General features: G+C 37.4%; 1 protein-coding gene across 5 annotated transcripts in view; it reads left to right on the top strand.

The window, feature by feature from the left end:
- The first annotated feature begins 361 nt into the window (after positions 1 to 361).
- Positions 362 to 23,417, top strand: part of COBLL1 (cordon-bleu WH2 repeat protein like 1) — an 80,358-nt gene continuing 57,302 nt past the window's right edge. For 4 of the 5 annotated variants that reach the window (XM_030454574.1, XM_030454575.1, XM_030454576.1 and 1 more), the window contains exon 1: positions 362 to 508. In XM_030454574.1, coding sequence (XP_030310434.1) covers positions 465 to 508 — 44 coding nt within the window. In that variant the 5' untranslated portion in view covers positions 362 to 464. The remainder of the gene's footprint in view (positions 509 to 23,417) is intronic. The other variant, XM_030454577.1, reaches the window with a different exon arrangement.

Genomic DNA, 23,417 nt, shown 5'->3' with positions numbered 1-23,417 from the left:
GGCAGGCAGCGAGAGAGAGAGAGAGAGAGGGAGGGAGGAGCTGGGACGGGAACAGGGAACCTCTGTTTCTCCACGGGTGCCGGAGCTGGGAAGGTTCCGCGTTTCAAGTTTCTCACCGCGAAGTTTTACACCAAGTTTTTTGTGGGGTTTTTTGTTTGTTTGTGCTTTTTTTCCTCCGCCCAAGGTGTGGTTCAGCGAGCGGCCGCCCAGGCGCAGGCAGCCCGGCGGAGCCGTGTGCGTGGCTGTGGCCGCCGCCCCGAGAAGGGGCTCCATGGCTGCGTTGTAAACAGCGGGGAATGCCCGGGCTCGGGGGCAAGGCGGCGCTGGGGGCGGCAGAGGGGGGCTGTCTTCTTCAGCCTGACCCGAGCAGGTGAGGCGGGGAGCCGAGGCGGTCTGCGGGCGGATCCCAGCGACTGCTCCCGCCCTGCCCCCGAGAGGCGACCTGAGCTCACCCAGCCCTCGGCATGGACGGCCGCGCTCAGCAGACGGCCGCCCCGCCGCCCTCAGGGTAAGCACGGCTCTCCGCAGGGGTGGGAGGCCCAGGCACCCTCCGGCTCCAAAGGGGTAGCTGGCGGGAGACAAGGTCATGCCGGGCCGGGTGAGGTGATGTGCCAGGGGGCAGCTCGGGGTGGAGGTGCCGGTGCTGTGCGCGTCCCGCTGTGTGGTGAGGCGTTAGAGAGAGGCTCCCCGGTGCCGAGCTGAGAGTGTGTGTGCCCCTTCCCCGGCTCCTGCGGCTGAGGGAGCGATGCGGAAGCTCTGCGGGGTACTGGAGCGCCTCGGCCGAGCGGGGAGCAGGGAGCAGGAGGCAGATGGAGCAGCACGACCGTTAAACGGCTGCCGCGCGGCGGGAGCAGGCGGGCATCGCGCTCTCCGCGGGGCCTCGACGGCACCTCGGTTGATCCCCGGCTGAGATCGGGCTCTCGGGTGGGACCGGGCTGCGGGACAAGCCCGCCTGGCTCTTGGGTCTCCGGCGCCCTCCTCGGTGGTGCCTGGCTGAGCAGCGGCGTGTGTGTGCGGGCTGTGCCGCCAGCCCTCGCCAGGGGCATTTCCGCAGGGACGAGTCGCAACCTGCCTGCCGGCGTCGCCGCCCGGGTGCCTTTGCCGGGCTGCAGTATTGCCAGTGCGATACCTGGGAGGATCGAGATCGGCTCCTCTGAGGGGCAAGATTTACCATCTGAAAGGTGTGCGTGTGTCAGCGTTCAGTTCTCAGTGTGGAAGTGGTGGTTGCGGTGTGAGAGAGCTGGGCGCTTCGCAGGGCTTTGGTAACCGCGCGCTGGACGAGAATAAAGAACTACACAAATAGTTATCTGTTGGGAGAAGTGAAACGGTTTGTTTGTGTTTAAATGTTTGGGTCCTCAGATGAATCGCTTATTATCTGTCAGAAAATGTAACTTTAAATAATGTAACTTCAAATCTTAAGTGAAAGATTATAGATCTTTCCCAGTTATTGTATCAGGAGGAGGATTTCTTGTGATGTAGTCAGATACATATGAAGAATATTAAATCAATAACTTCAGGTAAGAATTTTAGGGACTCGAAATACTGACAACACTGTTGGAGTTATCCATAGATAGAAGTGACAAAATACATGATAATCATATATTTTTAAAACCAAGATTTCCTTGAAGCTTCCATAGTTTATTTAAAAATGAATTAACATGATTTCTGACCAAGTGCTTCCAAGATCAACAGGTGTAGCTGATGATTATTTGCAGCTGAGTTTGAAGTCATGGCTGTAAAGGACAGGGAACACTTGCAGAGGGGGGACACTGTTATTTTGGACCTTGTGGCAATTCCACATTTATATATGGTATTTGGGAACTTAAGTTTGTATTGTTAATCAATGTAGAAAGTATAATTACTGCATTTTGAAGACTTCTGGTATATAAACACCAGTTGAAAGGACTGAGTGTATTGATAACAGGGCATGGAAGTGACTAAAAAAGTGTCTTGAAGGCTCTCAGTTTTACTTGTGGACGGGACCATAAAAATAAACAAAAAGGGACAGGTAAAACTTTGGTTGTTCTGAAAGCTTCTCTGGGCCTGTCATAAAACTGTTGGCTATACTGAATTTTGGCTGCTGCTTGACTTCAAGTGAGGAAAAGTAATGTGTTCCCTTAATGTGATTTAAAGCATCTGTCAGCATTCATGTCTCAGTTTTGATAAGCATATAGCTAACAGCGGTGCTTATTTGTGTTAGCCCTGCAGATATGTTTTTAGGCCTTTTATCAGCTGTTCCCATATAAACTGGTACTTAGGAAATCAATTTACCATTCCTTTCTTTGTTACAACAAGAGTTCTCTATTGGCAGTCTTAGTTATTTCCTGAAGCTGGTCTCATCTGCTCATCCAAATGCTGTATTTAAGGAGAAAAATCTAGATATACCAGAAAAAAATGACAACTCCCAGTTTACTGAAAACAATCCACAGATACTTTTTGAATAGTAAGCAGTACTGTGGTTCTCTCTCTGAGATGATAGGAAAAATTGTGCAATCTGTGAAGAATTTCAGTTGAAATACCAATTTTGTTAAAATGAATTACCAAAAGATGGGATACTTATGTCTTTATATCTTAACCTGTCTAGCTAGGTAGAGAATGTTAATCTACATCTGAAAACTATTTACCAGTAAATGTCTTCTTAAATCACTGTTTGAAATTATATGGTGTAATTACTGATAATTCTTCATAGTTAAGAAAGTCTGTTTATGCCAAGAAGCTTAGAGGTGTTAAAGCCGTTTTGTGAGTTTTGATGGGTTTTTGCCTGAGAACTTCATATAGCTTAATAATCAGTCGTCCTTCACTATGGAATTTTGTTAGCTGTTCTGTGGGGACAAGCTTTGGGAAAGGACCCTGTAATTATATCCTGAAAGACAAGATGAATGCAGGATTACTGTTTGTTATTGAAAATTTGTTTAATAAAACTGATAGTGAATAAACATGTTTGCTTAACTTTGGGGAAAAAATGCAGGAGGGTATGCCAGTGATAGTTACTGTACAATGAAACTAAACCAGGAAAGATTTTGAAAGTCAGTCTCTGCTGGTTTTTTTGTTTGGTTTTTTTAAAACTTTTTTTCTTTTAATATAGTGAATAGAAGGTGTGTCCAGTAACTGACTGGAATTTTTTTTTTAATATGGTGAATAGGAGGTGTGCCCAGTAACTAGCTGGACATGACACATAGTTTTTTCTGGTAGCAGAAGAAACTTGGCTTGACCTATTTTTAAGGCATTTTATAACTCATCCATCTTGCCTTAAGTCTGAGCAGCACCCGTGACAGTGCACTCCTGCCAGGCTAGTTGACACTGTCTGCTCCTGATCATCACAGAGCTGAATTGGTTTTATGGCTATATTATGGGATTATAAAAAAAACCGTATGTTTTAATACTCTCTTTTAAAAACTGTTTTTGTTTAAAAAAAAAGCTATGTTTGTTATCCCACTTCTTGAACACATTTTTCCTGTTCTTGCTGGGTAGTAATCCTGTACCCTGGAGTACATGAATTTTTACATTGCCATTGCCAAGCAGATTTCACTAGTTGACATAGGCTTTTAGCATTAAGAAATGTATGTTGTTAAAATACTGGAGGAAACTTGGATTTCAGTAAATGGAAGATTTTTTTTCTCTTGAAATGTTAGAATGCACATTGAGATCCACCTTTCATTCAGTTCTAATCAATTTCTGAGAATTTTACATTATTTCATTTGTTTTAAAACATATTAAAAGCTTTATTCTTGCTTTCAAAATACCACATTCTGACCTGCTTTACCTAAGCAAATCCTCTTTAGTCTGTCATTTTCTTTTTGTGTGTCTAATGAAAACATGCTTGGGAGATAGACCCGCTCTCCAGAGGCTGAAGGTAGTGATGGTTGTACAGGGGCAGCGACAGAGCCTGCCTGAGCCTTGGTTAGCTGGCTGCCAGAAACATTCCTCATGTGTGTCTTCATGCTCCCATTCCCTGACTGCTTGGCCTAGTGAGTATATTTGAAAGGTTTAATAGGAACAGGAGAGAAGTCTTTTCTACATGACTAGGTGCTGTCTGGGGCAGTGAGAGATGTTTTCAGAAAGAACAAGAAATTCAGCTTTTCTCTTGTGTGTCTGTTTTATCAAAATCTTATCAATCAGATTACAGATCTCTGGGGACATTGGCTGTGGCTTAGTGTTGAGAAGTGTCCAGCATTAAGCTTAGAATACTGATTGGAACTCCTCTGTTTAACGTTTCCAGTTGAGTCAGTTCACAACATAGCCACAGGTTTGTTCAAGTAGAAATGCAAGTCCTCCCTGTGGTAGAGTGTGGCATGGGAGAAAAAGTATAGCAGCAGCTGCAAACCAAGCATTCTATTGCCAAGCCACAGCAGTATGTTAGAGGGTATGTGTGTCTAAATTTTCTCAGTTTGGTCAAATTTAGGCCAAGGCTGATGCTACTTATTTATCTTGCAATGAATTAGCTGCTGCTATTGCTCTGTATGCTACGTAAGTATATAAATAAATGAATAATGAATAAATGCAAGACCTTTTGTGCTTGTGATACTAAATGGTAGCACTATTTAGGATCAGAAGTTAAGCTGTCCTGGGTCTAACCAGCAGCCCAGTCTTAGATGTGCTTTATCTCTTAGGCTGAAGAGTTCAAGATACATAGTTCATTTTCTTCCTCACCCCTGTGACCCTGATGAAGGTCAACTAATTCAGCAATAGCAAAATGGAAAGAACTTTGAGAATCTGTGGCCACAGGGTTTGCTGGATGTTTGAAACTGGGAGTTTGCTACTTTGTGTGTGTGTATCCCCATCAGGAGCCACTTGAATGCTGGTCATTTCTGGGAGTAATTTGCAAGCTGAGTTCTGAACATATACATAGTACTTCTTGAGGTGATTATGTTTTTCTTTTTAATGTATCTGCCTTAACCAAGGCAACATCAGATAGTTGCATGACACAGTGGTGCCACGAAGGGAACGTTGAATTTAAAAACTTTTGTCAAGTCTGATGTCATAGCTGTGTGCTTATCAAGTAGTCAATGGTAATGTCAGAGTGTGTTGTTGTGGGAATGAGATCAAGGAAATATTAGTGGGTTGAGGAATGTGGATACAAGGGTGAAAAAATGTGTGGGAGGGTAATACACAAATAGAGAAATCAGCAGTTATTTCAAAGCTTTGTTCAAATGTGAGGGTATCCTGTGAAAAGGAAAAGTGAGAGCTAGTCGTTAGTGAGCCATTGAAAGCATGTGAGGGGAGCAAGTCCTTGAGACTCAAAGGTGGGTTTTGATGTTATCTTAGGATATGTTCCTTTCTTTCTATTGTTACTGGACTTTTCTGGTAAACTCTTCTGGTGAAAGAGATTACAGTGTTTATGTAAACCTGAATACAGTTTATGTTGAATAGGCACATCTGTGTTGTGTGGAAGAAGAAAAGAGCTCATGGTAAGGAACAAAATGCTTAGGTTCCAGAGGAAACAGGAGATCTTTACAGGATTCCTGTTACCTTCAGATAAATTGACTCACTAGGAATATTTTAAGTCACTAATAAATATTTTCTCCTGTAATCTGGAAACATCTATATTGAGTCCAGTAATACTGACTCTTTTGACTGTAGCTTGGAGGGTTTCTAAGTGTTTAACTTCTAGCCTGGCTGTTGTTTCTAGCTGTCACTGTTGTAGTTTTATTCATGCTGAGGAGCAGCAGATGCCAAATTATCCAGACAGCCATGGGACTTGTAAAAATGTTAAGGTCTGCTCACATAAACTTTTTCCCCCCCCTGGAAGCTAACAAGTCAATACCATGAGTTGCTCTGTTAATGGCGTGGATACAAGGAATGCTGAGTGTTCACTTTTATGGCTGCTTGCAAGTTAAAACAGATCTGATTGTGTGCTTTCTTTCCTTTTCACCTGGCTCTCACTTGCTTCCCCAATGGCTGACCTGCTATCCTGACTTAAGTTCACTTGTATGCCTGCTGTTAGAGAGAGTTGTTCTTTACTGTATTTGCTGTCACCATGCATTGCTCAAAAACTCAGGCAGTTGATGTCAGGGCATTAGAGGATGACAAGAAGCTGAGATGTTGGCTTCTAGACTCCTATAAAGTTCTGTAGCCATGCCCAGCACTAGCACAATGAAGAGGAAACTCTGACTGTGCAACATGCAACAATGGAGAGTTCAAGGGGAAAACCACCACCTGCTGTTTTCAGCTGTAACAAGCAATTAAAAACTTGCTTTCACCTGAATTCTCTCCTAAGTTAAGGTCCCACGATTAAAAATGCAGCTCATTGTGTGAAAGTAAACTTAAACATTTGCTAACTGGAGTTCCAATAGATATGTTGTGACTTAAAGTCTGCATGGGAATGAACTAGTGGATAAAAGTGCATTTTTTTCATAGTTTAGGCAACATTTTTTTTATGCATCAGAAAGGAATGCCGTGGGAATCTTTAGAGAATTGAGTGTTCCTGGATTTGTTTATTTGCTAGGAAGTTATGTAGTTTAGAAAGGGAACATACATTTATATATATCTTTTGCTGGTTGTAAATGATCAAAATGCTGTAGGTGGCTAAATTATGGATCCCTAATCCATCTATGAAATGGCTTTTTGGGGAGCTTACATATTTGTCAGCTGAGCTGAAAGACCATGGTTGTCAGAATTGCTATTTTTGGTTAAAGAAAACAGAATGAATATTTTTATCCAGAGGTAAGTTTCTTCTGTGAGAAAGCATTTGCCTCATTGGAAGCTTTAGTTCTACACAGGTTTTTATTGAAGAATTAGCTTCCAAGCTGTTTTTTATAGTTTTATATAAAAATCCTTTCTGCATATGTATTTGAATTTCATTTCTGTTCTGAAAAGATAGCTGTTTGATTTGGAAAATACAGATCAATCTTATTTAAAAACAGACAAACAAATAAACCTCTCCTTCTCCCCAAACAATACAAACAATTGCTCTATGCTAAACAAATATTTTGAGCTTGAATTTTTCTTAGTTGCCAACAGTGGCACAATTTTTGTTCTTTACCCTACATCTCTTTTACAGGGTGATATTGTCTTAATTAAAAAAAAAAACAAAACACCAAAACCCGAAATACAAAACAAACCAGATACCACTTATCTCAAAATAGAACTATGAGAAACCCTTTAGAACAAAATCTCTTTTCAGTTCAATATGACTGAATATTAATTTGTTAATCTTGTTCATTAACCTTGGTTTCCTTTTGGGAAATAATTTTCCCTTTTGGTATTTTACCACATATGACTTTCATGTCAGACCTTCAGATGCATTGTCTTCCAAAGACTAAAGCTCTGTACACAGATTTTTATCAAGTAACTTTTAAAAGTTTTGCTACAGGAAAGACATAAACATAACTTTGTCTACAATATGTTTGTATTGTGGAGAAAACAAAATTTTCTGGAGGGAATGTTTTTTTCTATTCTTTTTGTAAATTTTTTTTTTTTTTTTTTTTTAATATACAATATGTTTCATCCAGTTTGACTTCTTCTCCCTTGCCCCGGTTTGAAGTGCTGGGAGCTTTGCTAAATAAAGTGGATTAAATAAGAATGTTCCACAATATGGGACCAAAAGTAGCATAGTAATGGAAACTTTGTGTTACTATATTACTATTACCCAGATACTTTTTATGTAGATATGTAGATATTAAGGTAATTAGTCTGTAGAAAAGAATGCAGTGTATCCACTAGGGCTTTTGTCATTCCTACTTTACCATGTGTTTAAGTATCATTGTGTTGCTCTTGACCTTTGTAAAACCTTGTACTGTCTTCCTCAATGTCAAACTACATGGACAAAGCCACTGGATTTAACACTGCAGGTAGATTATAATTTACTGAGCTAGTTTTTGACTGTCCATGTCACAGCAATGTTGAAAGCATTTTTAACTTGAAAGGAACAATGTTTTGTCTCTGGATTTAGTAAGGAAAATAGAGGGCCCAAAATGTCTGTTAGCAACAAAGCTGAGAAAACAAATGTTTACAACTCGTCATGCTGGGTTTTAGCTCCTTCAGGCAAGAATGAAGTACATCTTTCTTCGGAACTAGCTGTGGACTTAAACCTTTTGTTCTTTTCGTTAAAAATGCATGCTGTGCAGAATTAAATATGAAATGATTCTGGCTGAGAGATCTTAGGAGCTGTTTGCATGGGTGGATTTTTTTTTTTTTTTTTTTTTTTTTTTTTTTTTTTTTTTTTTAGGTCTTTTGTTTGTAGGATAAACAAAATGTTAGTTGATGATGACTGTGAAGTTGGTGGAATTTTCAGAGGTGGAATTCATGATGATTTTCTGGAGTTGGTGTAAAATCAGAAATTCAAGCCATGACAGAAATCTGTGCTTTGACCATTTTTTATTTTATTTTTTCATTTTGAAACTTTTATTTCCTCAAAAACTGGGTAATGCTATGTGTTGAAAGTTGTCTATAGGTTCTCAGAGTTTCATTTCTTGAGAGTTACTGCTGTGTCCATCTACTCTCTGAAGTCTTCAAATGCACAGGAAAGTTTATCCCCTACTGGTCTCTGATTCATGGTTTCTCACTTCCCCTTGCCTGCAGTTTTGATCCTCTCCTTCCGCCCACACTGCAAGGCAGCCTCCCTAATTTCATCCTTGGCATCCCTCTTCAGCTATTTTTACCTAATTCACTTTTTAAAATACTCAGTCTTGGAGACAGTCCTGTTTTGCCAAATCTTTAACCTCTGTGTACTACTGCTTCTTTTCTAAAAACCTTTCTCAAGAAAGGTTTTTGGAAGGAACTTTGAAGAATTGTAATTTAACATTTGAAACTTAAAGTGGTTTTCCCCATCTCCCTTTATTGGTGGCAGATGCTCTTGAAGACAACAGTTGGGTTTTGGTTGTTTGGGCTTTTTGTTTGTTTTTTGGGTTTTTTTGTTGTTTTTTGTTTTGTTTTGTTTTGCTTTTCTTCTTTTATTAGGAGGGGAGATTCCTTCCTCCTGTTATCTTAAACTGTTTTGCAATATATGACCCTGTTTTTAAACCCTTTCATAGACTCTATCTGCTTTTAGCTTTTTGGAATCTGTTTTTTTGTGTCCCATTAAAATTTTGAGATTTAAAAACAATCAGACCCTTCAACTTGATCTTATTCTTTTTTCCTGTGTCCTATTCTGCTTCTACCTCATCTTTTCCCCCTGACTTTGTCCTGAAGCTGTAGATTTTTCTTTTTCTAAGCGTGGCTTTGTGTTTAAATGTGTCATATTTTACCTAGGTTAATGTATCTTATTCTCTTATACTTACATAGGCATGTAAGGTTCTTGGGGTTTTTTTTTGCTTGTTTGTTTGGTTTTTTGCTACAGTGTTGAAGGGAAGAAGGGCTTCCTAGACCCTTGAGTATGGCACTTTAGAGAGGCGTCATTAGCTGTCTGTGCAGTTGCTGTTTTTGTCTGCTCAGTTATCTACAGCAGAGTAATGCCCTAGACATCACAGAACTTGGAGCTGAGATCTTAAGGGAGCACTGATAGCTAGAAACATGAAATAGGATTTATTTTATTATTCTTTTCCTTTCAGCTAAGTCAAAGTTTGTTTATGGCTTTGCTGGGACAGTAGCAGTAATTTTCTAAAAGTATTGCATGCTTTCTTTCTTCAGAATTAAGTATGTCTCCATGGGAGGTTATCAAGATGATACACGTAGAAATGAACTGATGGATCTGGGTCAGATGTGTCACTAATGTCTCAGCTCCCTAATGCTTCTATTTTTTGTTGGTTGGGTTTGTTGTGGAGTGAGGAATTTTTCTTCCAAAGTAAGTTCAGAGGATTTTGAAATCTAGATGAATTCTGGGCTTTGTTTTGATTGTTCTTCTTCAGTGTAGGGCATGTAACTGAACCCCCCCACATACATCTCTTTGCCCCTGTAGGTATTATTGAGATGGTCTCAACACGGTAGGCAATGCTTGTTCACTTTTCTAGAAAAGCAAGGTGAAATTCTAGAAGGTATGGAAAACCAAAGCATTTTGCAAGTGCTTCTTTAGAGCTGACTGCCAGTAATGAGGGTGATAGAGAATCTGAAGCAGCCTATTTTGGAGGAGTAATAATGATCTGACATCACTGTCTGAACTGTTGCAATCTGTCTTATTTCTAAGCATCTTTCTTCGACTGTTCTCGTACTTCCACAGCTCAAACAGTCTTACAAACCTTCCAATTTTCCTCCCAAAATATCTTGCTGTAGTGTCTCTTTATCTGTAAATCTCAAATGAATAAAGGAGAAGGAGGGAAATGCAATTAATTTAAATGGTAAATGATACCCTAAACATATGCAATTATTTATTTGGGGAAAAAAAGGGGGGCATGGCTTGCTGTGATGATGGTTTCAGAAATATTCAAACAAATCAATTGGTTCTTATTTTCTCTTCAAAAAATAAAAAAATCTTTGGTATTCTTTGAAATACAGGCTTCAGTCTTGTTTATTTTTTTTTTCTTCTTGCTTTTACATATGAAAAAATTTTCCTGGATTCTGTAGCTTCAGTACATAAGGCTTGCCAGCTAATGGGTTTATGAAATTTCTTTTTTTTTTTCAAAGACTGTTTGCCAGCATTTAATCCAGAATAAGTTTTTATGGTAGAACTGAAAATGCTTGGAAATAATGACCCATAACATAAACACTGGAATTTCCTCCTATACAATACCAAGGAGTGTTTTATAAGTGTTGATCATAGATATAGATTTTAATATTGCTTGGGACCCTGACTGAGTGGTCTTGTGGAAAGATATGTATGGTGTCAGTCAAAGCTCCAACCCTCTGCAAAAGAGGCAGATGCCTTCATGCTCTTTCCATTAGAGAAGGATTTCTGGATTTGCCTTCACTTGTCCTGAATGAAATCAATACTTGGAGAAGCTTATGCTGCCTCTTCCTATTTGTGGTTCAGAGATCTGTAGTAGGAAACTGAGTGCCCACTAAATTGTTATTTTGTAAACAAGTGTTTTTTCAGAGCCACTTGGAAGAACTTTAGCAACTTAAGGTAGAAGTACCCTGGCAAATTTCTATCCTGACTAATTAAAAGTGAGCAGTTTATTTGCTAACAGCATACTATCAGAAAGGAAAATAATCGAGTATGTAAATTTTTTTTCTGTTGCTTGTAACCAAAACATTCACCATTAGAAGTAGAAATTTTTTCAGATTTTCACTTTTATTTTAAAAACAAAGTAAAAGCACATTGTGATCTGGAAAGCTCTATCTACAGTTATTGGCATCTTCCAAACCTTGTCACATCACATTTCAAATGTGTTGTACACTGAGTGTTTGCTTCAGTCAGTTTGTGGTGTCATATAAATAAATGCTCCACATGGTAGAAAGATTTTCAGTCTATTTGTAAAAGAGTATGTGGTACTTAACAAAGGTAGGAAGGGATAGTTAAATGTGGCATAGCTTCTGTTGAAATTGTAAAATTCAGTCATTAAGCTCAATCTAACAAAAAACTTTTGGCTTCTGACACTAAAATAAGATCTGTCAGAAAATGTGAATCACATCCTCAAACTGATGTAGCTTTACCAGTATTATGTGCTGTTGTGTTTATCATTGGCTTTAACAAAGATTTGCAGTTTACTACTTAAATAGCAGTGAGAAAGAAGCGGTTTGATGCCTCTTCATGAGAAAATCCAATTCATTTGGTGATATGGGGCTTAATATTTCTCTAGGGGTTTTGTGTTTGGTTGGTTGTTTTTTGTTTGTTTTGTTTATTTGGTTGTTATATTTCTTTTTTTATAATAGTCAAATAACTAAGAGGTTGCATACCTGTCTCCCTCACTTAGGGACAGTCTAGGTGGAAGGCAGTTTCAGTGACTTCTGAACTGCGTAGGCTTCTTGCTGTTGTTAAGCTGGTAGAGTAAGTGTTGAAGCTTCTTTCTGTCCTGAAGAAGTTGGTGATGAGCTGTTTGTAATCACCAAAGTCTGAGGTAGTTCACTTCTTTTTCACTTGCTAAGGTTAGGCAAGACTTTTGGTACTTTAGGCCTTGTTCCCTTGCCTGTATTAATCTTAGGGCAATACTTTCTGTTTGAAGATGTTATTGAAGGGTCAGCTTTGAATTTCTGGATCCAAAGAGAGTCTTTCTGCTGTAAGCTGGCAGCACTATAGTAGAGGCTTCATATCCATGTAATAAAATTCACAAAATTCTGGTCATTGTTTTATGTGTGTCAAAGGAACAGCTGGATGGCCTGTAGCCACAACTTGATTCTCTTTTCCGATGTGAAGCCAGAGTTCTTTCCATGGATTTCTCCTTTGGGCAGTGTTCAAAACCCAGCCTTACTTATTGGGAGAGACACAGTGCACTTAAGAGAGACTGATGGCAGTTTTGTTACTGGCACTTGACTTTTACTTAGTCAAGTGTAATTTCAATTTAACAGTTCGAATACTAAATTTTAGCACTCTCTTATTTGTGTCTCTTCCTGCTTCTGTCATCTGTGTAGATAGCTGCACATGAACCTTTTTTTCCAATTACTTAATTGCTCTGTTTTTCAGTATGTTAACATTAGTTTAATAACAGTGGTGGTAAGTACTGATCTGCTGCAATTAAGTTTGGGGAGTTGAGGCAAATTTTGGAGGGTTTTTAGCAAACGAACTATCTGTAGCTTGTGCCTGACATAGTTCCAGCCACTAAGCATAAGAGTAGAAGCTCTGGTCTAGGTGTTCAGATCTACACACCTTGTTACTGAAGTTACTATAACTACAGCTGCCTTGGTGGTAGTTTTGCCTATCCTCCCTTCACTCCCACAGCCTACCCCTTTCCAGGCCTTTTTAGGCCAATGCAGACAAAATCAAGGTTCTCTAGTGCTCTTGAATCAGGGTCATTAATTTTAATTAAAAGTTTGCCTTGTGTTGGTATTAGTAATTGCCTTTTTGTTGCCACTGACATTCTGCTGACATGCTGCCTACCACTTGCTTGAAGACAAATTGGCAAAAAATGTGTGTGTCTTGTAGATAGAACTAGCAATATGTTCCTCATAAGGTTTTAGTGATTTAATGTATTCAACAAGAAAAAATTTCCTCTAAAGCTGTTTTGAATAAGCGTGGTAGTTAGCAGTTAACCATTTTTGGTCTCTATTTCTAAAGCATGACAATATGTGAATGGCATGTTCATGAGTTACTGCATGGTTACAGAGTGTGAGCATGTAAATCATTCAAAATGCTATTTGGCTGGTTATTTTCACGGGTAGAAATGTGGAAAATACTGGATTTCTGATAGGATTCTGACTGTTGGGATAATACAAGATACAGAATTGTTAAATATTTAAAATCTAAGAGGTGTGTAATTAATATTTTTATACATATATTCTTTTAGGTGTTTTACAGAGATCCTGTTATATTCAGGGAAAACTTCTAAATCCAGGAAGAACTTGCAGACAGTTTCACATCTCAGGAATTTGTGTGTAATTTAAGGGCTTTATGAGATCTTCCAGCTTAGGTCATTCAAGCATTATTTCTGTCCTTTCCTCTGAAAGCCATAAAGTAAGAAAATCCTTTTACTTCAGTTTTTCTTATGTGTTTTTACATGACTTCCTGGTGGAAGAAGTGTATTACTTCTTTAATTAATATTTATAAATTTAAATCACAATGTTTCAAAGCACTTATAGATCTATATACTTTGTGGTTCAGGTAGGTACCATATTAGAATTTTCAGAAGCAAAGAACTAGGAAGATGAAATGCTGCTAAATTGGAGGGTGCTGCTTCCCATTATGGGAGGGAACTCATTTATAGAAACTTTGATAAATAAAGCCCATAGACAAACTGCCCAGCTGTACTTTAAGATGAAAACAGGATGTTGGTTGTATTGCTGGAGGACTGCTGTATAAATCAAAGGATATGCTGTTATTGCTGTGTAAGGAAGCTGTACTCCCTTAGAGTAGTTGTGTATAAAAGAATGGTAATTGCCATGCTTATCAAGGACTGGCAGTTCTCCTTTTCCAGTTGTGACCTAGTGAATCCACCTCTAGTTCATGACTTAAAAAAAAAATGTTGCCATTTATTTTAATTCCCTATTCAATGGGAGAAACAGAATGTGGTTATTTTTATCTCTTTATGGTTCCTTAGATAATACAAATAGAAAACCCCTGTCCTATATTCAAGCCAAAAGTTATTTCTGAGGGCAATGTGAATTGCTTCCCCATTGCCTGTTAAACTCTGCCAGTTTAAATTATGTCCACTTAGTAGTTTCAGCTGGAAATGGCCAGGTGGCTTTCTCCCCATGCTTGTCTGACCTTTCCTTCTCCTAAATGCATTTTCACTTGTAGCACCTTGAATTTTTTGTTTGGTAGCCTAAGCTGTTTTTTTGTTTATTCTCGTAAGGTCTTTTTTTTGCCTCTATTCCTCTCAGTGTACTGTTCTACTCTTCTTCAGTGCTGACTAGAATGGTGTTGCCTTTCATTTTTTTTTAAGTTAATTTAATAATTTTCGTGCTTCTGAACACTATATCCAAGTACACTTTCTCCCTGTAGGAAGGAAGTATGTCAAAGTACTTTTCTGCTTTTGGTTTCCAACAGTTTATTTTTCTCTTCAGGGAAATAATAGAATTGTTTGAGTTGGAAAGGACCTCTGAAGATCATCTAGTCCAACCCCTGCAGAAGAGCTGTAATATGCCTTAAGATAGCCTAGATTGTTATTTAAAAAATACAAGTTTCTCTTGAGTAAAAGTAGCTGAAACTGGGACAACAGTAAGTATATGGATAAAGGTTAAATTGATGTTCCTGTAATATCACATGTGTTTTTATAGAAAATTTTTATGCTAAGTCCTTAGAATCAGAACTGCTTTGGTACTCTGGTTTTTAGCATAGCAGTTTACACTCATTAGTGGAGGCTCTTAATACTTGTACTGAAGTGCTGAGTTAGCCTCCCTGCAATAAGACTGACTGAGATCTGAAACTCATCCTGATGACTGCCCAGTAGAGGAACAATGAGTCTGGTAAGGAAGTGAGAAGAAGGCAATGGTGACTCAGTTATACAGAACTTTAAGACAAAGCAGGTATGCTTCACTCTTGAAAGAATCTTCACTCTTGAAGTCTTTACAGCATAAACTTAATATTGTTTTAATATTCATTTTACTTTACACTGAATTATAAATTAATCTTTCAAATTTCTAGTTTTCATGAAGTTTGATATGCAGAATGTCTTTTCTATTATTTCCCATCACTGAAGTTCAGTGAGAGAATGATGTTGCAGGACCTGTTTTAGGCTTAGGTGAACACAATACTAAAGAAAAAATACATCTAATACAGTGTTCCAAAAGATATTTCAGTCTTGGTGAGATGGTAGAACTATTAAAACAGCAAGTCCTTTAAAGGACTAAAAAATGCTGTTCTTTTGAAGCATTATACTTTCTCTTACAAATTTTTGCAGCTGAGAGAATGGGTTGTGTTAGGTTAAAGAAGGTACACTCTTGGTGTTTGAGCTGTTTTCTGAATCTCACTTCAGTTGCCATGGCATTTGTGTACACTAAAAAGCTAGTCTGAGGATACCTATTGGAGCACTGCTATTTTTTTTTCACATAAATACTCATAAAATAACTTCAGCTTTAAAGCTGAGATATAACTATGCCAATAGCAATTAATGGATGTATTTCTGATAAAGTAAGGCCTCACTAATCCACTTCTTTCTGTAGGACAGATTGAGTTATAATGGATGTACTTGGAGGAATACCTTGTTACATGTAGAGATATTTACTTTCTATGGTGGAACAACCTTTTCTGAGGCCAGAAATTAATTTGAAAACGTATTTGTCAGTTATCAGATGTCTTGGTAGCAGTGGTTCATCTTGCTGTAGCAGTGGTTCATCAAATAAAAGTAGGTAATGATTTAGGGCAGACCAGTAATATTGGAATGCATGTAACTTTTATCTAGTAGTGCCCTATCAGTATTAAAGATAATTTTTGAACTTCATATAGTGTTCTTTAACTGGCTAGAAGTGTGCTTATCAGGAGACATGCTGTGGAATTACCTCAATGTGACCTTGTAACTGGTGGATTAGAAAAGCATTAAGCATTATTTGAACCGGTTCAATACTCTGAAGGACTCTTAATTATACTGCCAGTATTTTCCTAAAACTTATAATGAAGTGGGATGTATTCTGAACTTCCTGGCTCAGCCATGTACCCACAAAGACCCATTTTTACTGGGCAGGTAGTAATTTTTTTTTTTTTTTGTCTCTGTTTTTAATAAATTTTTAGCAAGTATCACAACTTTTCATCCACAATGGAAATAGTTGTTGATTTTGATTAAACCTTGGCAAGTATGTGAATTCCTCAGCAGGGCACCAGTTTTTGAAGAGCTACTTATGTTCCAGTGAGAAATCTTTTGAACAGATTGTTTTAGAACATGTGATTTTTATTTTTCTTTTAAACTTTTTTTTTTTCCTGCTTCTGTACTACATTATCTACACTGATTTACTCCTTTCCTCCAGGAAACACATTTGCATTAAAGATCCGGTCTTCTGTTTATTTCGTTCCTGCTGCTTATTGCTTCCATGGGGTCCTCTTTGACCTTACAATTAACAAAACAAAAATAACTGATATCCTGGGAATTAAATCAAGAAGAAATTAAATACAAGCAGCTGATAAGTTCTGGTGAATTCTTTTACTAATAAAGTTTCTGTTTTAACATGCAAATATCCTCAATAATAAAAACAAATAGAAACATTTAGAAACCCCATAAGGAGCATATTTTTCTCAGAGTCTCTGTTGCTTCATGGGAGGCTTTAAACTACAACATGCAGAGTTACTACTGGTTCCAACATTGTTAAATGTTGGATTTGCCATCAGAAAAAGTTCAGGCACATTTGTACTCTAGCCTTGCCTCAGCCAATTTTTATTTATCTGATCTGTTTTGACTAATTGTCTTTTAAATAAAATATCTGCATTATACTATGGTAATTTATAATCCCAGCCAATATACCCCAGCTTCTATTTAAAATTGGTCTACTTGTATAAGAACTCCTGCTGCAATTAGTGCATTACTGAACAAGTAGTAAATATAAGAGATCACTCAACTTGCTTTTCAGCTTAATCACATCCAGCAAATTCAGTGAAGTACCAGTGATAGTTCTGAGATCTGCTCCCTTTGTTTCTTTATTTTGTATTACATGATGATAATTGTGTTGGAAATAAAGAAGACCAGTGAAACATGACACTGGCATATCAAGGAACTGAAATGGTTGCAGTGTCACTGCTTAATGTCACTTTAATTATCTAGACTTGCTAATTTGGTCTGATTTGAACGTAAATGTCACACTTGAAGGCAGAGGATGCCAAGAAAGGAAGAAGGTGATTTATATCCCTTAAGCTTCCATAAGTGAAAGTTTCAGATTTAAATTTGGCTATAAAATATTCAGGTATAAAATATTATTATTAAGTATTATATATATATATATATATATATATATATATAATATTCAGAAAAAGCTACATGATAAAACAGGATGGCATACCAAGGGCTGTAACTGGATCCTTCGGCGAATAAGCTTCTAAATATCTTTTCCAAGCTGTAGGCAAAGTTCTACTCTGTCTTGGCTATAAATGATGGTGATGTTGAGAAACCATGTGACTGCACATACCAGAAAAAATAATATGCTGTTTAGCATGTTAATTTTCCTTTTGTTTTAGAAAATGGATTCAGCCAGGCTGTTGGTCAGTAGTTAGAAGGTGTGGTCTAGTACTGGATACTGTGCTCAGCATGAAGTCATCCAGAATCATGGTGCCAGTTTCCTCTGTCTTTACCTACTGTAATCCCTAATTTCACAAGTGAATTCTAGTATATTGTAGCAGTAAGTACATGCTTGTTTGGTCCGCTGCACGTATTTGAAGTGATAAATAAAGATGTAGCCTATTTTTTGATCCCTATTTGTATGTCCGAGTCAATACTAGAATAACTTTGTCTAACAAACTTGATTTGTGGCTGTCTGAACTCTTTTGACACAAAACCACTTATGTATTATGGTAGCTATAGCTACATGATTACCTCCATTTTCCATGCAAGTTGAGTCCCCAGTTCTACTAAAACAGTTGAAGATGTCTTCATATATGTAGGCTTCATTTTAAAACTGAGTAGAAATCCAGGAGTGGAAATACCATTTTGATCCATAAGAAAATCATCATACCTGTTATTAATCTATTTTTAAGTAGATAATAAATTTATTTCCCACAGAAAAAAGCATAACTATTAGTTATATGTAAGCAAGAGATGGGGGACCAGAATCTTATAGTGTGATGAGGCTTCTGCAATGTAGTTTTTGGATTCCTGGAGGTGATCTGCTGGTAGTAGTCCATGTCTAAACATTTATGTTTTGGATTTGGCAGAACTTTTACTTGTTATATAATCTTCTACTTCAGTTCAGTGAGATAGGAGCTTTGCATATGTTTTTGTCTTGTGCTGTCAAGCATACCATGCTAGCAATACAGATATTTTTGTCTTTTTGGATATTTTTATCTTGCAGTAATTGGCTGTTCATTTGAAGGAAGCCATTCTAAAAACAAATGACGAACACACAGCTGTGCAGCCAAGTGACCTAAGAAAAAGAGTTCTCATGATCTATGTGTATGTGCAACTGGTGGGGACCAGAAACTGTTCTTTGTCCAATATTTCAGTTGTGCATGGCCTCAAGGGAGCATGTGGCCATGCTCCTTGTACTGCAAGCTTTCTATGGGAATGTAAGAATGTGACTGCAGTGCTGACAGAAGTAGTTGTGGGGAAGGTTATTTTGACATAAGAAATCAAATTTAAAAAAAAATAAATCTGTTTTGGATAGAAATCTGGGCCACGTATTGATTGCACTTTTAAGGATGAGTGTAAAATTGTGTGACATTGCAGTTGTTAAAAACTGGACATAACTCATTTACATTGCAGTGAAAAAAGCTCTTCTTTACATTCTTGAACAAAAACTCAAGTTCTAGGAGATTTGAAAAACAGAGAAGTATTTTTCCATTTACATAAATAAATAGATAAGCTCTCGGATACCTGAGGTGTGAAAGCATTTTTTCTTTGTTTTTTTCTTTTTTCTTTTATTTTACTTTTTTTTTTTTTTCTTTTTCTGTTGTGGGAGAGACAGAAGTAGGATTCACAGAATCCTTTCTTTGGTATTTAGTGCTTGATTTTTATTTTTTTTCTTGGGAGGGTGGATGTGTATGTAAGATCTTGCCTAGAATTGAAAAGTTCTGTAATGGCATATAGCACCAAGTGCTATACAAGTTATTAATGACCAACTACGTCACCTTAATGCACTGGCTAGTTATGAAATTTTGATTAGCAATTTGACTATTCATATATGGTTAGCAAAATTAGCAGTTTAATTGCACAGGGTTCCTAGAGTCATCCTGAGGCTTTATTTGAAACCTATGCAAAATATGTGCAAATCAACTACAAAAACTTTTCTGTTTTAAGTAAGGAAGTTAAAAAGCAGAAGAAAATGGAACTTCAATCGAAGACATGCTAGTTACTTCTGCCATATATCTTATTATAGACAGCTTTCTCAGAGGAAAGTATCTACTTCCTCAATTTCAGCTTTCTATTAATGGTATAGGTGGCAATATGGTTGGACAAAAACCTTTTTGAGGCACTATTAGCATCTGGGATGGCTATTTCTAACTTAAATGATGTATTTTATTTAGAATTAATGAAGCTCGCTTCTATTAGTTGCAACAGCATGTGACCTTGCTGTGTTACATATAAACAATATTATAGTTTGTTATTGATGAACTGGGAAATTTTTATATGAAATGGTGTAAGCATAGTTACTCAGTGCTTACAGGCAAACACTTCATCAGAAATCCTTGCTCTCCAAACCCAAGCAGAGGAAATAATAATAGCTAAACATTTTTAATAAGAAGAATTTTCCTATCTGTTTTGTTGTTGGTTGGTAGAGGTTCTTTTAGGGTCTTAAAGACTTTTCTATTAAACGTATGATTTTTTTTTTTTAAGAAATACTGATTCCAGGCCCAGAGTTTTTGTACCAAAATTATATTATTTTACTAGGTTACTATCTTGTTAATTTAGTATTTGTTGGGCATTTGTTCTGAAACTATTTATTAGACTGTAGAGTGCTTTAGTAAAGGGTCAACAAAACAGGTATATTTGTGTAGCTTTGGAATTCAATACTGTTAAATAATTATCTGCCTTTCCAAATGTTAAAGTCACTGCTGTATTGGCATTTTTCTTAGCCAATATACTAATGCCATTCTATCAGAGAGCAAAATAATCTCCATGTACAAACAGTTTAAGAAATTCAAGGCGCAATATTGTAGCAGAAAGAATGATTTATAGTTATTTGGCAGTTGAAACAAATACCAATCCACCCTTGAACTTCTGTCTGAAGGAATGACAGTATTTTTTTTTTTTTTAATTCTTTCTCTCTACGGTAAGGAAAATGACAGCAGATGACTTCGTGTTCTAATTTATGATGTATACAGCTGAACTAAAATACAACTTTTTGCTACTTTTCATTTCTTAGTGGAAACATTGACAAGAAAGATTGTTGCTGATCATACTTTTAAACTGAATAATTTAAATTATATAGGACTTCAGGTGACTAAAATGGTCGTGAAGCATCTGTTAGTTAGTTTAGAATTTACTGAAATATCAGGTTTATACCTTGAAGAAGCCTTTTGTTTTATAGAGTGGAAAATAACTATTGCAGTCCTGGATGACCTCCAAATCTCTTTTTAAAATAATTTTTTTTTCATTAAATGAACAGGAATAGCTTTTCTTGCAAATGTTTTGGCTTTTAACTCAAATGCCAGGTATTTGAAATATAGGGGAGAAGAAGCCAACAAAGCAGATTAAATAGACTCTTAAGTCTAGCTTTGAAATATTGCTATACTAAATCTTCTACTTCGAATAAAATGATGAGGAATTTTTTTATTTTTTTATTTTTTTTTTTTTTTGTAAAAAGGATATGGTGGTGTTGAACACATTACTAAGATTTTTTCACAAACTAATTCACCTCAGAAGTTAATACTTTCCTTTCAGAGGACTTGTTTAAAGATTTTGCTGTCTCAGTATTTATAAAAAGTAGAGGTACAAAGAAAAACCTTTAGCTTTCTAATGAACATACACATGCTCTATGGAGATTTTTTTCTTATATTATTAAAAATGAACAGACAAACCCAAAAGAGATATAAATTCTTGGAGTATCTTTGCAATAGCATTCTTGTGTTATGCTCTTAAATATCGTCTAATGAATTTAGAAAACATCTGCAGTAGAGTACCTCTTTTTAAGTGCAATTCATAGTCTGGACATATTTGTTGCTGGACAAAACCATGCTTGAAGGAAAACCAGTCTCCTGTTCTGTACAGATGGGATTAGCTATGCTCTGATTTCCCTGAAAAAGAAGCTGAGTAGTTTCAAAATACAGCCTACTTGCAGTGCCACCCTGTGGCTTTTTTTTTCATGGCTTCTCTTAAGCTAAGCAGTTTTGTTCCCTCGTTCCCAGCTGGTTTACTTGTGAATTTCTAAAATGTCTGTATTCTCAGAATCTCACACAGACTCACAGAATGTTAAGGGTTTGAAGGGACCTCAAAAGATCATCGACCCCCTGGCCAGAGCAGGATCTCTGCTAGGTCCTAGCTGCAGACCTTACCTTACTGGGATAGTACAGCACATTTCCTTGCCTTATTTCAGTGATTTCTGAGCATTATTCGACTCTGCTGAAACATGCTTAGATGTAGAACCAGAAAGACCATTTCTAAACAATACCAGTTCATTTACCTACCGCATCAACTAACTAAGTGTTGGCTGGTTTTGTCACTGAAAAGGAAAGTATTGGATCTGGAAAGCAAAAAATGTCTTAATTCATAGCAGTAGTTTGAAGGAGCGCATTAATTAGTCTCACCTGTTCCAGTGATGCTGCATATCCAGATACTTTATTTCCAGGTAGTCAGTTTTCAAGGAATACGGTTTTATGTTAAAACTGGATTGTCTAGGTAGGCACAAGATTTCTTATGGAAGTGGCTGGGACTATTTTGCATTCAAGAAATCCACATCTTCCTGACTTTATTGCAGGATATCAAACTTTTTTCTTAAGAGCAGTTTTATGCTTTGAGGGATATGTTCTGCTTTGCTTTGCACTGCTTTAAAGAGTTGCTTAAATCTTAGTGCAGTAGCTACCAGCAGGTTTCACACTGTGGTTTTCGTGTATAGGAAGAAATACAACATAGAGGATATTTCACCCCAAACAAGTATATAGGAAGGAACTTTTCTGCATTTTTCTGCCCAAACCAGGACACACCTACCTGGCCTGCCACGAAGAGAAGAACCTATTTTCTTCCTCATAGGCAGCTTAGTCTTACTAACATCTTAGCATGAAAAGCAGGATTTTATCAGTGTTTTTTTCCCCTGCCATTCTAGTGGGAACACAACAGATTCTCTTGCCCCTTTTGCCTGTGTGGCACTGCTAACATCATTGCCCAATGGAAGGGAGTCAGCAGTAGTCCCCTGAGTTTACCATCACTGCCTACCACCTGACTCCAGTATACCACAAGGTGACCTGCCACTCTCCAGTCCAAGGCAAGCATTTGGCTACATTTTCCAGTTGGTACTTCTAGGGTTGCAAGAGGTTTTATTGTAATGCTTTGTATGTACTTTCAGTATTTTTTTTCTACAAAAGTAATTATATATTTGAAGGAAATGAACTTTCCATACTTGCCTTCCTCTGCTGTTGGGCTGATCTTGCTGCTTCAGTTTCCTTGCTTTCATGGAGCACTTGCTGCATGCCCCAGATCTCCTGGCACTGCGTGGAGGCAGGATGTTTGACTGAAGGGATAAATAGAGTTTGGGCTAGCAATGTGTTAGCCTCTGCATGTGTTATTCAGACACCTCTCAGCTTTGGTATCTTCATTGAGGCCTTTGTATTTTTCTGTAATTCAAAAGTAAAATGTGAGAGAGTGGTATCAGGCTGAATAATGTGTGCAGGCTTTCTCTGATAAGCAGGTGCTTATCACATTCATCCTAATTATAGAAATTGTACTTGGCCATTCCTAGAAAGCAAATGTTTCTTTTTCTGAACTCACGTCTTGCATGTAAACTCATAAGTAGAGACCTGTGAATGTGGGGTCAAAGTTCTTAAAGCATCTTAAAGCCAGCAGTAGAAATATCTGATACTACAGTCTGTGCCTGTAGGTTGTACTGTTGGTAATAGAGAGTTGGAAAGCTGTAAATAGTGAGAACTAAGAACATGCTTAAATTCTTTTTCCAGTATTGAAAGATTTCCATTCTTTGACAATAATTGTAGCATTTTTAAAAAAACTGTTTAAGTGCATTGTGTAGCTAAGCATAATAATGATCAGAAAGCTTAAAAAGAGAGACTTCAAATGTACTTTTTTCATAAAACTGTTTTGAATAATTTCATACCTGCAATTAAATACATCCTTTTGGAAGCCTGAATTTCTACATAGTAACAATGAAGAAGGTTTTGATTACTTGTCTTTATTTAGGAAGCTTGTTTGCTATGTCTAACACCTATTGGT

Source organism: Calypte anna, chromosome 7 (genome assembly GCF_003957555.1).
Source record: "Calypte anna isolate BGI_N300 chromosome 7, bCalAnn1_v1.p, whole genome shotgun sequence".
NCBI classification, from domain to species: domain Eukaryota; kingdom Metazoa; phylum Chordata; class Aves; order Apodiformes; family Trochilidae; genus Calypte; species Calypte anna.
This window is presented reverse-complemented; position numbering and strand designations above follow the sequence as displayed.